Source organism: Lissotriton vulgaris, chromosome 11 (assembly GCF_964263255.1).
Source record: "Lissotriton vulgaris chromosome 11, aLisVul1.2, whole genome shotgun sequence".
Lineage (NCBI taxonomy): Eukaryota > Metazoa > Chordata > Amphibia > Caudata > Salamandridae > Lissotriton > Lissotriton vulgaris.
The window spans coordinates 557,623,126-557,637,874 of record NC_141699.1 but is presented as its reverse complement, the minus strand read 5'-3'; the positions used below and the strand labels follow the sequence as shown (position 1 = coordinate 557,637,874).

General features: G+C 44.6%; 1 protein-coding gene across 1 annotated transcript in view; it reads left to right on the top strand.

Moving 5' to 3' along the window:
* The window catches only part of PLPP5 (phospholipid phosphatase 5), a 287,796-nt gene extending 281,224 nt beyond the window's left edge, over window positions 1–6,572 (top strand). The window contains exon 8 of the mRNA XM_086943637.1: window positions 1,418–6,572. Within this exon, the coding sequence (XP_086799763.1) occupies window positions 1,418–1,584 (167 nt within the window). The 3' untranslated portion in view covers window positions 1,585–6,572. The remainder of the gene's footprint in view (window positions 1–1,417) is intronic.
* Window positions 6,573–14,749: the final 8,177 nt, after the last annotated feature.

The window sequence follows — 14,749 nt, the reverse complement described above, 5'->3', positions numbered from 1 at the left end:
GACAGTCGCCCGCGGCCGTTCCCGGTGGCGGTCCGGAGGTGGCAGAAAACAACAAAGTAGTGGAGGCAAGGAGCTGCGTGTCAGTTGTGGACCTACCCGTAGGAGAAGGTAAGGAAGGAGAACTGCAACCAGCTGCCCGCAGGCGGCGCCAACAGCGGCCCGTGGGCGGCTAAACATCAACGAACAGCGGCCCATAGCACTCTCAAACAGCAGTGTGGGGCTATTATCTAATTGGGGTTGGAGAGTAGGGGGGGGCACATGTTCTCTACTCAGCCGCCAGTGCGGAAACGTCAAAGCCTCCCCTTTCTCCTCAAGGGAGGGCCTACATGGCCAACAACAATCCGGGGATCACTCTGTCACCTGCACGAGCTCCACACGTCTTGCGCGCGGCCACTGGAAGTGTTTTCCCCGTCCCCTGCACTGGGCCTCCAGCGCAGTGCTAGCTGCATACCACCTCTTCCAGCAGGGCCAATCCTCCAGGGCTGCCCTTCAGGGCATTCCACCCCCACGGGGTCACTCAATTTAGGGGCCACCTCGACCCCATTCACTCGTGGGGTCATGAGTCCGTTCACAGCCGCCATCTTGAATGGATGCGCTGATCTCCCGGCCTGCATTTCAGGCTCTCCTTAAGGCCACTCCACTGCGTCTCTGCCCTGCGCTGTCTTCCCCGGGACCTCCGGAGGTCAGGACTGCCAGTTCTGGTGCACAGAGCACGCCAGCTCCGGGAGTCGGGCGGAAGCTCCAAAATGAGCCTCCGCCATCTTGGCCATCCTGGCTCTGCCTGTAGTCCTAAAAATGTATGGCTATCAAATTGCTCGAACCACTAATGAATTAAAAGGTAAGTAAAATAAATGTTTGCCTCACAAAAAAAACGATTTTGGTTTTTATCGGCTTTACAGTCAACTCATTCCCTTATTAATTACATGACAGTGTTTCAATTCTGAAGCCCCTGCAAGCAGTCTTGTCAGTTTGGACAGTTAACTAGAGCGAGAGGGAAAAGGAGCAGCAGTGTCCAATGCTAACCTTTTCACAGCTATCGATACGTTGAACAACATTCTTTGAAAGCATCTTGAGGTCCAAATCTTGGCAGTCAGTGACAAACTAAGCACTATGAAAAAGTTAAACATTTTCTTTGCTAATAACAGACCGGTATTATGGTGTTGGTCCAATAAATAATTGATGCGATAACCCTGTTTAAGAATAAGCTGCAGAGGCGTATTTCCCAGAACTAGGTGGTTCTGGACGTGTCACGCTTTTGCATAGCTGATCAGTATCGAGGCACTTTGCTAGCGCTAGTTATACTCGTTATAAGAGTATGTTTTAATCAAGAAAAACATAAGCTTTGTAAATTGGGCCCAAATGATAATCAGCCTTTTGAAGAAAGTACTCCATAATATTCTTCTGTTATTTTTTCCAGATGTGCTCGTTGGATCGCTGATTGGTCTGTCATTCGCCTACCTGTCTTACAGGCAGTATTACCCTTCGCTGAGTGACCCAGAGTGCCACAGACCGTGGCACTGCAAATCTAAAACCACAGACAAACAGAAGAACCTTGCGAGTTCTAGCTACAGCTTGGAAGTCTAACAGCTGAGCCCATGGCACTGGGCATTCACCATCATCTCTTCTACCCTATTTATGTTGACCACTGCTCATGACCAAGGGGAGGGTGACTCGTTTCAGAGGGGGCTCACATTGAGCTCTGCCGTGAGTCTGCTTGCACCATTAGCTATCTAATCTCCAGCCCAAGAACAAGGTGTAGTGTGATGTAAAGAGGATCTCTTGCATCATGTGGGGCATATCTGCATCTCCTTGACTGCAACACATCTTTGTATATGGTTAGTGGGGTGCAAACCTCGAAAATAGTGGACAATGAAGATGTGATTCTTTTATCCTTCAAACTGTGATTAAAGTTGTGATAGCTGCTTTTATATTAGAAAGAGTTTCAGAGTGTTAAAGGAACGACTGCCGGAAGTTTCTTATAGATAATGCTTGAATGAAAGAAGCTAAGCTGTATTATAAGGGTTTTTGTACTCCGATTGCTGACGCCTTTGGTTTGTCCGAGTTGACGTATTTTAATCTTTAACATTTCAAAAAAGGCTCTTGATCTTGAGGCAGATCAGTTAGAACAGCCTTTTACTCAGATGCAAGTAAATGAGTTAGCAGAATCATAGACCCCGGAGTAGCATTATACCTGGTACTGCAGCTGGGCAGTTTACTTGTCTAGTGATGTCCTGGTTTGCAGTGAACATGGTGATGTTACCTCAAGTGTAAATGCTGCTAATGCCACACCACCGCCACCAAAAAAGAAACCATGCATTGTGAAGCGTTGGAGCAGGCACCTGCTATTCCAAAACAAAAAGCCCATGGGCAGTGGAAAAGAAGACCAGTCCCCTCCCTGCTTCATTTTTCGGTCACAACCTGCCTACCTGATTTTCCTGCCCACTTCTGCGTCTCCCGCATGCATCTACTGCCAACAAGCAAGAGTGGGCCAGGGGAAAGGCTACGGACAGAGCAAAGAATAGACACGACCTTAGGGAAGAAGGGTGGTGAAGATGGGTGTGGGGGGATCCTAGGATGAACCCTACTCTCCAACCCCAATACCAAAAAGAAAATGAATGAACTAGAAATTCACAAAGGAAATTGACTTGCATTGTGTTCTCGAATATGAGCTTTCCTGCGGTGAAAGCACATAGGACCGATGCCTTGAGATGAGTGCCAAGACTTTTGCCATCGGATAAGCACGTGCTATGGTTTCATTTTCTTTCAGCCAGTGTGATAACTTAGCTATCGATGTCTCGTTTTTGCCCCTTCTTATCCAGACTTTTACCCTACCTCGCAGTCTACTGTACAAACCACAGCAGGTCAGTATGCAAGTGCATCCGCCAGTGGCTGAATTGTGCCTTAACTGCAAGAATGCAGCCATCGTACGTTCAGTACCAGAGGACAAGGTGGCAAATCTTATTGCATTAAAATCAGTGAAACATGGTCTGCAGAAATCATTACTCAGGGAATTAATCGCTAGTAAGTAGCAGATCCCCCTCCGAATGAAAGAATTCCGAAAGGAAAAGCATTCGTGGACTAAAGGAATTTCACAAGTTTTATCGCACCTATCATATATTTGGCCCAATTTTTCTTTAGATGTCCAAAACCGTGACATCAACGCAGTACCTATATTTACTATGTTGCCAAGCTGGTTGAAATTTAGGATTGCTACTACACCTTTCATTAGGCAATACTGCTCGACACAGAAGGCCTACTGGCTTCTTGAGCACTGTACAGAGATGAAAGGATCAGGGCGTTCCGGCCAGCTATACTGTATTAGAGTCGTGCCAAAATTAGGGTCTTCCTGGGACATTAATGCATTCTTATAGTTCTGGGATTTGACGGTGGAGAGCTCCTTTCTGGCCTCGGTACTCTAATGCATTAGGGGTAGAATATATAATACGATTCGTGGGCCTGATGTACTACTACGTTCGCAAACTAGGAATATGCAAATCGCACACTGAGTGTTTTGTAAATTTGGATGTAATTTGCGATGCATCCTATATATTAATCTGTTGGTGGCAAATTGGCCATTTGCAACAAGTCTTAAAACGACCTGCATAATGAACACGAATTAGACAGGTCCCATTTTCCAACTCTGTGAATGCAGGGATCGTGGCCTGCATGGGACAGCAGACCACTTTCCTTGTATTTTCTTTCCCAAAAAGGAACTTAAAAAAACAAAACAAAAGCAGGACGTGTTTATCAAAGAGACAGGTACTGCTTTTAAAAATATTTCTCCTTTGAGAGCTCATTGGAGGTTCAGTAGGCACTGGTCCCCAGAACCTCTGCCTTGTTCTCCACCAAACCCTCACGCCAGCAAGGCCATTTGTCTCGATTCCTAAACGATGAGCTCTTTCAAGGAGTCAGTCTTCGTTTTGCTACTCAGCTAGCACCCAATTTTTTAGGTAGCTTTTCAACGGATTTCATCCACAATTCAGGTCACAAATCATTGATACATTCCTTTGCGACCACCAAAGATGAGGACACATTTCATAAGCCCTGTTGTTTGCGATTCAGAAATAGTTGCAAAACCCCCTTTTATGGGGTAGAATGACTTTTCTGACTTCTAAAAGGTGTTTTATAAGTTGTAAAAAGGATTTTTACGCCCACATAGCCTGGTTCACATGCTTTGCGACTGCAAGCAACAGTACTACTTAAGGCCCTTTATTCCATTTCTCATCATTTTTGGGTCCTTACTTCATTGTATCACTAAAGATCTTCTGTATCAGAAGGTATCCTAATCCTATTTTTAATCACATAGTCCAAAAATGTGCTCATCAAATAGGTATCAACAAACTTGTATTGGGATGTTTGGGAGAGTTAAAGGTTAACTAACATGTATCCAAGGCATTCCATGGTAATTGGCGTTATTTGCCAGGCCAACTACCCTGCTCATGTTCCTCTCTATTAGAGCAGTTCCATTCATACTTATCATCTGCCTTTGGCCACCTTGAATCATTATATCCAATAATCCATTTGCGCCTGATTCACAAAGGGCTTTGCGGCGGAGGCTCCGCAGTTGTGGAGGAGTCTCCGTACTCGAGGCGGAATCCCACTGCGGAGACCCCAACGCTCCCCTGACTGCGGAGACTTCCCCCTTCGAATGCAGAGACTTTTCCCAATACTTTTTTGGCCTCCTCCACGAGTGCGAAGACCCTTTGTGATTCGGGTCCTGTTTGTTTCTATTTAACTGTTTATCTTTGACGCATCGGCCCGTTACTAAGACTCCCATTCCAGTGGTTTTTTTTATAGTCCTGTGATGTGTCCATACTAGGCGTGGTGCAGAGAGTTTTTACTTTATTTACGTATTTATTTTTTGAATAATTTAACATCGAGGAAGGTACAGTCACCTGGCAGTACCTTTCAAGATGAAAAAAAGACCAACATAGGAAATGGTGCTCCCAAAATTCTTGCATGACAGTTGACGATCAAGCTGTTCACACATTACAGCCGATTGCTGCAGTTTATGCCTCTTCTCCCCAAAAACGTCTCGCAACGCTTGAATCTGTCAGAGAAGGGAAGCTCAAGTAACCAAATTCAGATCTCACTGTCTTGATGAAATCAGGGCTGCCGTGGAGTTTTTAAGAAGGGTGTCTCTCATTGCATTCTGACTGTGGGACGTAGCGAAGGTCATTATTGTATGGGGTGACTAAGGAGAATGACATTAACCCTTCGCATTGTAGCACAGCCCTAGGGCTTTCCAAGCACCGCTGAACACTTCTGAGTTCTGAAATAACTCAGTTTTAACTTGATTAAAGAGTGCTTGGAAATATTTTGAAATATTTAGTAAGAACTTACGTTTTAAACCATTTGAGTCTGAATTAGTAAAAACACATACAATATTTATTATTTTAGAATTCTGAAAAAATGTATTTCAAGAAGGGAATAGCTGAAGGGAATACTTTTAGTTTACTTTAGATGGGAAATAATCTTTCTGTAGGACCAAATACACTTGATTTTTAACAACTGAGCTGTTTCTTAACAACTTAGAGAAGACCACGGACTTGTTATTTTGAGTCTGAAAAACCAATCATTGCCATTTGTTAGGTATCACGCAGATTTTCAAATGTATATGACTTCAGATACGTTAGCTAAATGTTTCTGTTGTAAAGAAGGAAAGAACCAGCAGTTACATTTGTCACCTTTTCATGGCCAGTACCCAGATTGGCTTGCATATTGGATTTTTTAATGTATGTTTTATGCAGAGACAATCAGTAAGTCAGTTTATGGCTAGTTTATGAAACCGCAGTGTCACCGCTGATTCCAGTGTGACTAGTCTGGGTCTGCAGTAGATGTTACATATGGTAACAATAAAAGCTCCACTTAGCGTCCATGTTTTGTGTGGGGGGTTTGATGTTTGCAGCATATAATTCTAGAAAGAAAGTTTTACTGTGAAAGTTATGTTGTCTATTTTTGTGCGGTGTTTATCTTTCAGTTGATTGTACTCCCAACACCTTAAACATTTTTTTTTATCAAACTTTATTTACTAGCATTTGTGATATGTACCACATGAGCATGTAATCGTATTTCAGTAATTCATTCGATGTTGCAACTTGCTTCTTTTAACAACAATCAATTAGCTTTGGAGTAAAGATCATTGTCTGAATTTCACTTTTTAAGGACATGCACTTTGATGGCAAAACCCTTTTTGCTCCTTCAACTGACGAGGTATTGAAAAAACGTAATATGGATCAAGTGACTGCTAAATCTCTGTTTTAGATCCTCGGACCAAAAAAGTATCTGTCTGGTCTTTAAGGCTTTAAATGCCTTTAAGGCCAAACCGTTTTTTTAAAAGAAATAACATAACTTGTAAATTTTGAATGTGCCTCATTTGAAGTTTGTAGCACTGCCACACTGTCCAGTGAGATGGTTCTCTTTTAATGTAGATTGACTCCTTTGTTTTTTTTTTTGTCCTCTGTGGGTTTTAGCATTGCCGTATTTTGAGCCAAGTGCAAGTAAGGTTGAACTTCGATATTATTTTTTGTTGTTAATAAGTGCTCCTAGTAAAGATAGCATCACAAAAGAAACCAGTTTGGACCAACAGTAGAATCATTATATATATTTTGTATGTGTCTACAGTCTGCTTTAGAATATTGTATGCCACCAAATAGTTACAGATCTATATATATTGTGTATGTGTAACCCCTATCCTGTGACCCACAGCAATAGACGCCAGTTGTAACAACTCAGCTGGAGTTTCCATCAAGGTGCAGAAGCTCCCCATTCTGTCACCCAAGTACTATGTTTCCTCTCCTATTGGTGGGAGAGTTTTCTAATGGATACCTCAAACCGCTGATCCCTCACCTTTAGACTATTCTCCGGCTCCAGACTGGATCCAGAAGACTTCTCGACATAACCCCTCCACGCCAGTAGGTGGCATCGTGCAGTTTCACGTCAATCCCATTTTAACCCCAGACTTTATGTCTGGTGCCATATTTAAGGACCAACCAAGCACACTGTCTTCAGTTCCTTTCTTTTAATGTCTTTGTACACAGATCCAGAGCTAGAGCCTAACTGTTTCTTGTCAGTTGACTAGCTTCTTTATAGAAAGTTAACAGTGTACAATGGAATATGTCCCATTCTTAAACCATAGAATGTAAACCTTGTAGTAACTGTCGCAAGCAGATGTCTGTGAAAGATCCCCACGAGGTAGATCTCAGGTGTTTTGAATTTGGCCACAACTCTAAGTCGTGCGTGGAGTGTGTGCCCCTATGTATCTGAGGGTGACCTGGGATTACAAAGCAAAGGTGTTTACCACTGAACACCGCAGGAAGACAAAAAAGCTCAGCTCCCTCTCTAAGTCTAATGCACTGACTCGTCCCCCCCCCCCCCCCCCCCCCCCCTAGGGGCCGCTCGTGTGACAGGTCTTCATTGCAGTCAAAATCTTCCGGTAGATCAAAGTCCAAAAAGAAATGTAAGAAGGCCTAGTGGAAATCATCCCACTTAGGCCTTTCTCACTCTGAGAAGTTGCAAGTACATCAAGGTGCCTCCTCTATCTTGCTTCATGCCCCCCGTTGAGGAGCTGATACTGCAGCTGATCCAGATGCACCTTGAATTTCCAGGGCCATTGGCAATGTTGCAGCAGATTGTTGCATTCAAGGAGGCAATGTATGTTGCACATCTTTGGCACCCACCAGCTCCTGCATCTTCAGGCTAAACGGATCCACAGATGCCTCCAGTCAGTTTATTGCCAGCAAATCCGTTCCCGGTGCATTCTGTGCCTCTTGAACCAATTTAAGTTTCAGCTTCAACTCGGGAGCCGACTCCACATCCTGCACCACGATTCATGCTGCTTCCTGCCACGTTGACACCAGAGGAGTGCGCCAATACTACTGTCTTGTCTGACTCCTAACCAAATCAGTCTTGACCTTGACCGAGGTTGTGTCCTGGAACAGTCCTAACGGAACCGGTTCCTGTACACTCCGATTCAGTTAAAACAGTACCTTAAGCTAAAATCTGCCTTCCAGTGCCCCAACAATGTTTTGGATCAAACTCAGACCAAAGTCAGGCAGCCAGCCTCTGGCGATAATGTGGATGGTTTCCACAATAATATGATGACAAATTCTATTTGGGCCTTCAGGAGATCAGTGGCTTAAACACTTCCCATTATAAAGGGTGGGTTCTGGTCCTTCAACCAAAGAGACAGTCTCATTTGATGTGGTCATCTGATGAACAGCTGAAGTTATGGACTTACAGTTGGCATCTGTTGAGGTAAAACGTAATGCCTAATGCATCCTAGGCAGACCTAGTCTAAACCATGGCTGCCATTCAGAAAAACCCTAACTGCCAATCTCATGGGCACCTGGGCCAAACCTTGTTCCTGCCCACCTGTAAATGGGTAGCATGATGCCACAACCCTGCTCTGGGTGACCCTGCTTTTTTGACGCAACGTCCTTCTCCTGAGAGCCTTGTAGTGCTGGCTTCAGCTAGCAGGATTAACCCAAACTCATCATCAGAGTCTGAGAGAAATGAGGTATTCTGGGAATGGGTGTTCTCTTTGGCCTGCTTCGCCCTTCATTCAGCACCAGCTGCTTGCTGGGTAAGTACTCCCATGCATTATGGAACATGGTTGCAAGATCTCAGCAGTCCCAGAGGAATTCCACGCCAACCTGGCTTAGACCATTCAGGATGGCCAGGACGTGGTCAAATACATCAGAAGGTCAGGCTTAGACACAATCAACAGTTAGGCAAAGCAGTTGGGATTAGGGTGGTGGTGCAGCTCCACGCATGGAGGAGATGCACATGCTTTGCAGGTGATGTCCAGGCGTCACTCATGGATAAGCACGTTGACTGGTCTTTCTCATCTGGTGAGAAAGCCAATTCCACCCTTGAGCATTTTAAAGAAAGCAGAGCCATAGCGCACCTTCTCGGTCACTCTACACCTGTAGGGCAAAACACCCAAAAGTTTTACCCCTTTTGAGGCATCGCCATGCGTTTCGCATATAGGCAATGTCTAGTCTTTCGATCCCACCAACAGGTGCCCCATTCCTATCTGGGTAGGAGATCCAGCAGACCGCGTCCAGGTCCACAGGGACAGCAAACCTCCCCGATACGCGTCCCTCTGACAGCAGCCTCCAAGCCACTTTGTTTTGCACTCAATGGCACATGCCCACCTGGTGGGAGGCAGAATCTGTCATTTTCTCCACAGACGGCAGGGCTTGACATCATACAGGTGGGTCCTGCAGATATGCCCTGCCATTCCTTTTTGACCCACCACATCTTCCATCCACATCAGAGTAGTGTAAATCCAGAAGACTAGATGGTAGCGTTGGACCTGCAGGATGCCCATTTCCATGTTGCCGTCCTCAACGGATTAATCTACATTCCTCCTAAACCCTTCATGATGCCACAGTGGGACCTTAATCTAGTCATTACTTTTCTTATGTTAACCACTCTTGGACTGTTGCACAGCTGTCCTCTATTTCCTGACCCTACAGATTTCTCATCCCAAGATATTTAGCTTGACACATGAGTGAGGTTCAAGCTCTTTCAGCCCTTTTGACCTACCCCACATTCTGGCATGACAAACTGGTGCTGAGAACTAGAAAGGGCTTTCTGGCAAAATTGTGACTCCATTTTACATTGGATCATGCATCACACTTCCAGATCGAGTTTGATGGCTGGTGATATTCTAAAGGTGAAGAATCTGCAGTTAGATAGAGTAATCCAACACTCCTCATTGTTGGATTTGTCAACCATCTTAAATTCTGTTTCGCCTTTTGGCACGGGTGGTCTCCTTTTCAAAATAGTGGCTACCTCTTTCAACAGAAACCAAAGAAGGACTGCCCTGCCTCTCCTACACCAATATTACTAATGTGTCAGCCTTCTTGGAACACTTATTTAGCCTACTTTAACCCTATCTACATTATGCTTTCTGTCCCACTGCACAGATTCCGATACAATGTGAACTGTTTTTACTATTTTATTAACTTATTAAAAACTTAATTTAAAAAGAAAGGGGGGAGGGAGCCTTCTTCCGATTCCTCCCTTGCAAAGCACTTTACTGAGAGTTGCTTGGATCCCTCCTTCTTGTTTAACACGTCTCTCGCTCATTATGGGCTGCAACTCCCCACGAGCAATGGACTTCAAACTAGAGCCAAAGGGTTGTGATGTCTATATAATTAAGTACCCTCCTAATCTTACTAAAAATGCATCTAAAAGCCTAAAACAGACTTTCAAACCTCACCCAGAATCTCTGATCCATATTTCTGCTCTAAGAAAGGTATGGTAATTAGTGACCTCATCTTCACTAAAAGACGCGCACAACGGAAGATTACCCTGTATTCCTTTCTCCGGATCACCAACTCTAGGAAAACATTTCATGGTCTTAGACCATTGGCTGCCCCCAATCCCTTCAGCAGAGCAGATGCTACCACAACCATATATAATAATGGGATCATCCTCACACAATCCTCAGATAACCTAGAAAAACTGAATGAAATCTTAACGATCATCAAAACTGCTGTGACCCAAAAGGATTCACCCCCTTCCTTCTTCACACCAGACCCCCTAGCCTCTCTCAGGAATCCCTAGTAGCACCTATTATCGCTGCAGTCAACCCCTTTCCCAATGACAGCCCATGCTTCTCCACTTCTACCCCTTTTCCACAACACCTTAGATTAATCTCCTTTTGAATGTACAGGGGCTCTCCGAACCAGTCCTCACTCTGACTCTAGAACAGCGAGCAATCTCACTTGAGAGTCCCGTTTGCATTCTCACTTCTTACCCCTGGGCACTTTCGTTGACATCACCAGAGTCTGAGTCCCCTTACAGGACCAACATATGTCTCATTCAACGCTCGCTCAGCATTCGTACCCCTCCTCTATAATCCAGCCTCTTAATTCCATTCAGACACTGACATACCCTCCTTGACCAGAAAAACTTTCATACCACTACCCAAGATTTCCCTTTTACTCCTGGCCCCCACCCTCAAACCATGACCACGCCTTTCCATGCTTTGCTGGAATCTAAACTAGAGATCTCTCAACCTACGTCAACTCAAGGCAGAGCTACAGAACCTTACTACTATCACCGAAGAGCTTGTGGTCAATCAAAGGCCCATTAGGTCCTCGACGATCTGTACAGGTACCCACGCTTATGCTGTGAACCTTTGCATTAGGCCACTTTCTCACCTCCCTCTCTGTCCTCATCTGAGTTGGAAAACCATACTCTCCTCTAACGCCCCATCTCAGCCCTGCAGACTGATTGTACAACTTATAGACAGTGACATTCATGACCCCTCCGCCCGAATACCCTTCTAAAAATATCAACACGGGCAGTAGGGGCCAAATTCAAGCTATTACTGCTACTCCACACAGAGGACCTAGACTCAATCCCAGAGCTGTAAATGAAGCCAATCTTAAATGTATTAACATCACTCCGACTCCCTCAGTTAACTTCACTGCTCACCTGAAATGCATGCTTCTCATTTGCAAATCGGCTGTGAGACATGCACCAGTTATTTACGACCTCATCCTCACACATGAACTCAACCTCGTTATCCTTACAGAAACTTCGCTAAATGCTGCATCTGCTTCTATTCTAGACTTTGTAGTTCCCCCAAGTCACAACATAATTAGACTAGATAAAGCTAGCAGACCTGGGGGTGGCGTCGCCTGCATCTACTTTAACCTACACTGGAATGACCATGCAGTGAACAGTTTTAAACCTTTCTAGCAGACCTCAGGCTTACCCAATCCTGAATCAGCCCTACACACATCAGGGATGAGACCTTGGACTTAATCATTGCTATGACTGACATCATCCAACTTGAAGCTATTGTCCCTTGCGATTGGACAGATCACCATTGAATCACCGTCCTCATCGCAGATGCGGTGAGTTCTAAAGAGGCTCTGTTAAAAAGTGAACAATGGAAAAGAAGTCTGCGGAATGTGAACCATAATTATCTGGTTGTCCTCTGTAACACGATCCTGACTCTCCAGGCTGACATGGTAGATGTCCAGGTCTCATCAGATCACTACAATTCTTCTATTTTGAGCCTCCTAGACTCAATTGCACCCTTACAATTTAAAAGAATATCCACAATAGACTCTAAATTAAATAATGCTAAAGAGGCAATCTGAGAATAGCCTAAAGAGTATTTGGAGATTCTAGTTGTCCACTGATGCCCTAAAACGCTTAAAATCCATGAGGAATACCTATAACAAACGAATCAGAAGTTCCAAAGCTAATTTCTTTAGAAACCAACTGGATCTAGCAAAAAACTTCCTAAAATACTTTTTGAACTTGTCAAACAATCAAATAATCATCCTAATCCTTCTGGCAATGGGTGCAACATGCTTCCTAGCTGCAAGGATTTCACTTCCTTCTTCCTGGGCAAAACCCAAAAAATCTAAAATGATCTGCGGGCAGTGATGGAGCTCCTTCCGGTTATTCCTCATGCCATTTTGCCTCCTCCACCTATATCTGAGAAGGTCGGCCTCCATAGGCACTCCCCCAAAAACAATGCTTCCTTGCATACATTCACATCCCTCAATAAAAGCGGTATCCACAACTTGCTTACAGTATTGAAGCCTTTAAATCACTTCTTAGACCCGCTACCACAGAATATCTTCAGGGAAATCTATTCTTCTATACTCCCACTCTAGAACAAGATAGGAAATGCTTCTCTACACCAAGGCACTATCCCCGACTGCCTAAAAGTAGGGCAGGTAACCCTCATCCTGAAAAAACCTAATGGAGATGGCTCGGACCGTAACAATTTTTGCTCAATCTACAACATACCTACTTTGGCTAAGGTCCTTGAAAAGTGTGTCCAGGTCCAACTTTGCAACCACATAGAACCGTTCCAACTTCTAGACCAACTCCAGGCCGGCTTCTGTCAAGGCCACTGCACTGAATCAGAGCTCACGCACATAGTTGACAGTGTGCTAAAAATGCTAGATCAGAGTGAAGCATGCCTTCTAATCCTCCTGGACTTATCTTCTATGTTTTGATACTGTTAAACATGACAGTCTACTAAATTTACTTGAACGGAGGATGGGGTTTTCAGGAAACGCCTTAAACTAGTTTACCTAGTTTCACCCCAACAGAACCCAAATAGTCCAGGTTAATCAATCCCTATCCAAAGCCACATCGGTCACCTTAGGTGTTCCACAAGGGTCCTCAATCTCACCTACTCTCTTCAACCTTTTTATGGATCTCTAGCAGAAACACTGCAAGCCTCTAACATTCATAATCACATTTATGCAGACAACACCCAACTGTATTTGAAAATATCCCCAGATGAAATGAGGTCCCTCAACTTAACTCTACAAGATACTCAAAACTGGCTAACCCCCAACCATTCTCAAACTAAATTCTCTAACCGAATTCCTCCTTATCATCCCACCCAACCGCAAACCCAAGATTTATCCTAAGGATGAAGCATCTTGTTGCCCTCAATTGCTCACGTCACATTATTGATTCCACGAAATCCCTAGGAATCGCACTTGACAAGTATCTGAGCATGCAGCAGCACATCAGCACTGCCATCAAAGGAGTGAATTATTAAATGCACATTTTAAGGAAATTAAAACCCTTACTTCCTCATGACGACCTCAAATCAACAGTCCAAGGTTTAGTTATTCCCAGGTTGGATTATGGAAGTGCAACTCTCTGCGGCCTTCCTTGAACCAAGCTGGCAGCTCTAAGGGCCTTTCTTAACACTGCGGTCAGACTTGCATCTCCCCAGATCTAAAATTCTTGAACTGGTTACCTTACGGGGCAAGAATTCAACTAAATATTGCTTGCATGACTCTCAAAGCCTTACACTAACACACACAAAGATACTTGTCACAAAAATTAGAATTATTGGGCGGACACAGATCCTCTAGAAGAAAACAGTACCGTTCTCCTGAAACCACAGATATTACATAAAAAGAAAACTTGGAACAGAGCCTTCTGGGGTTTTGCCCTGAAAATCTTGAACTCCCTGCCTCCGGAAGTGAGGCCGATCCCTTCGACTGCATTCTTCAAAACAGAAGTGAAATCTCTACTTGTGATCAAATTTCCAGACTGGGGGGCAGATTTACAAGCCCCATGCGCCGCCGGTGCATCACGTTGCGTGACGCACTGGTGGGGCAGCCTGCTATGGGATATTTACAAGCACAGGTAAAGTCACCCTGCATGACTTAACCTGTGCTTGTAAATATCGCCCCTGTTCACGCAACACTTTGCGTGTTAGGGGCGGGACATGGGTGTTGCTGTGGGTATTCCCACGCAATACCCATATCCACTAAGGCATTTCCAGATTTACGAGAAATCTTAAACCTGGAAATGCGTCAGTTTGCTGCGCCACCATAGGGGTGGCGTAGCCAAGCGAAACGAGGAGAAATGTTTTCATTTCTCCTCGTTTTTTCCTCTTTCAATGTGTTCTGCATTCTGCAGCACGCATTGAAAGAGGAAAATGCCTGCAGTGATTGCTTTTGTGCAGGAAGGGGCCCATTCCTTCACAAAAGCAATCTCCCCATGGCACAGGCATCCATGGTGCAAGGGTGCCTGCGCAGGCGCATGGCAGCTGTTTCTGCGTCATCGCAGGGGAGAGCACAGGAATGTGACATATCATTGTAGATATGTCGCATTCCTGTGCTCTGAAAGTGCCACAGCGTGGCACAGCCAAAGGGCTTGCGGTGCTGTGCTCCAGCACTTTCTTGTAGATCTGCCCCTAGGTGCACTATTTTGACTCCTGATTTTCTCCCATGTC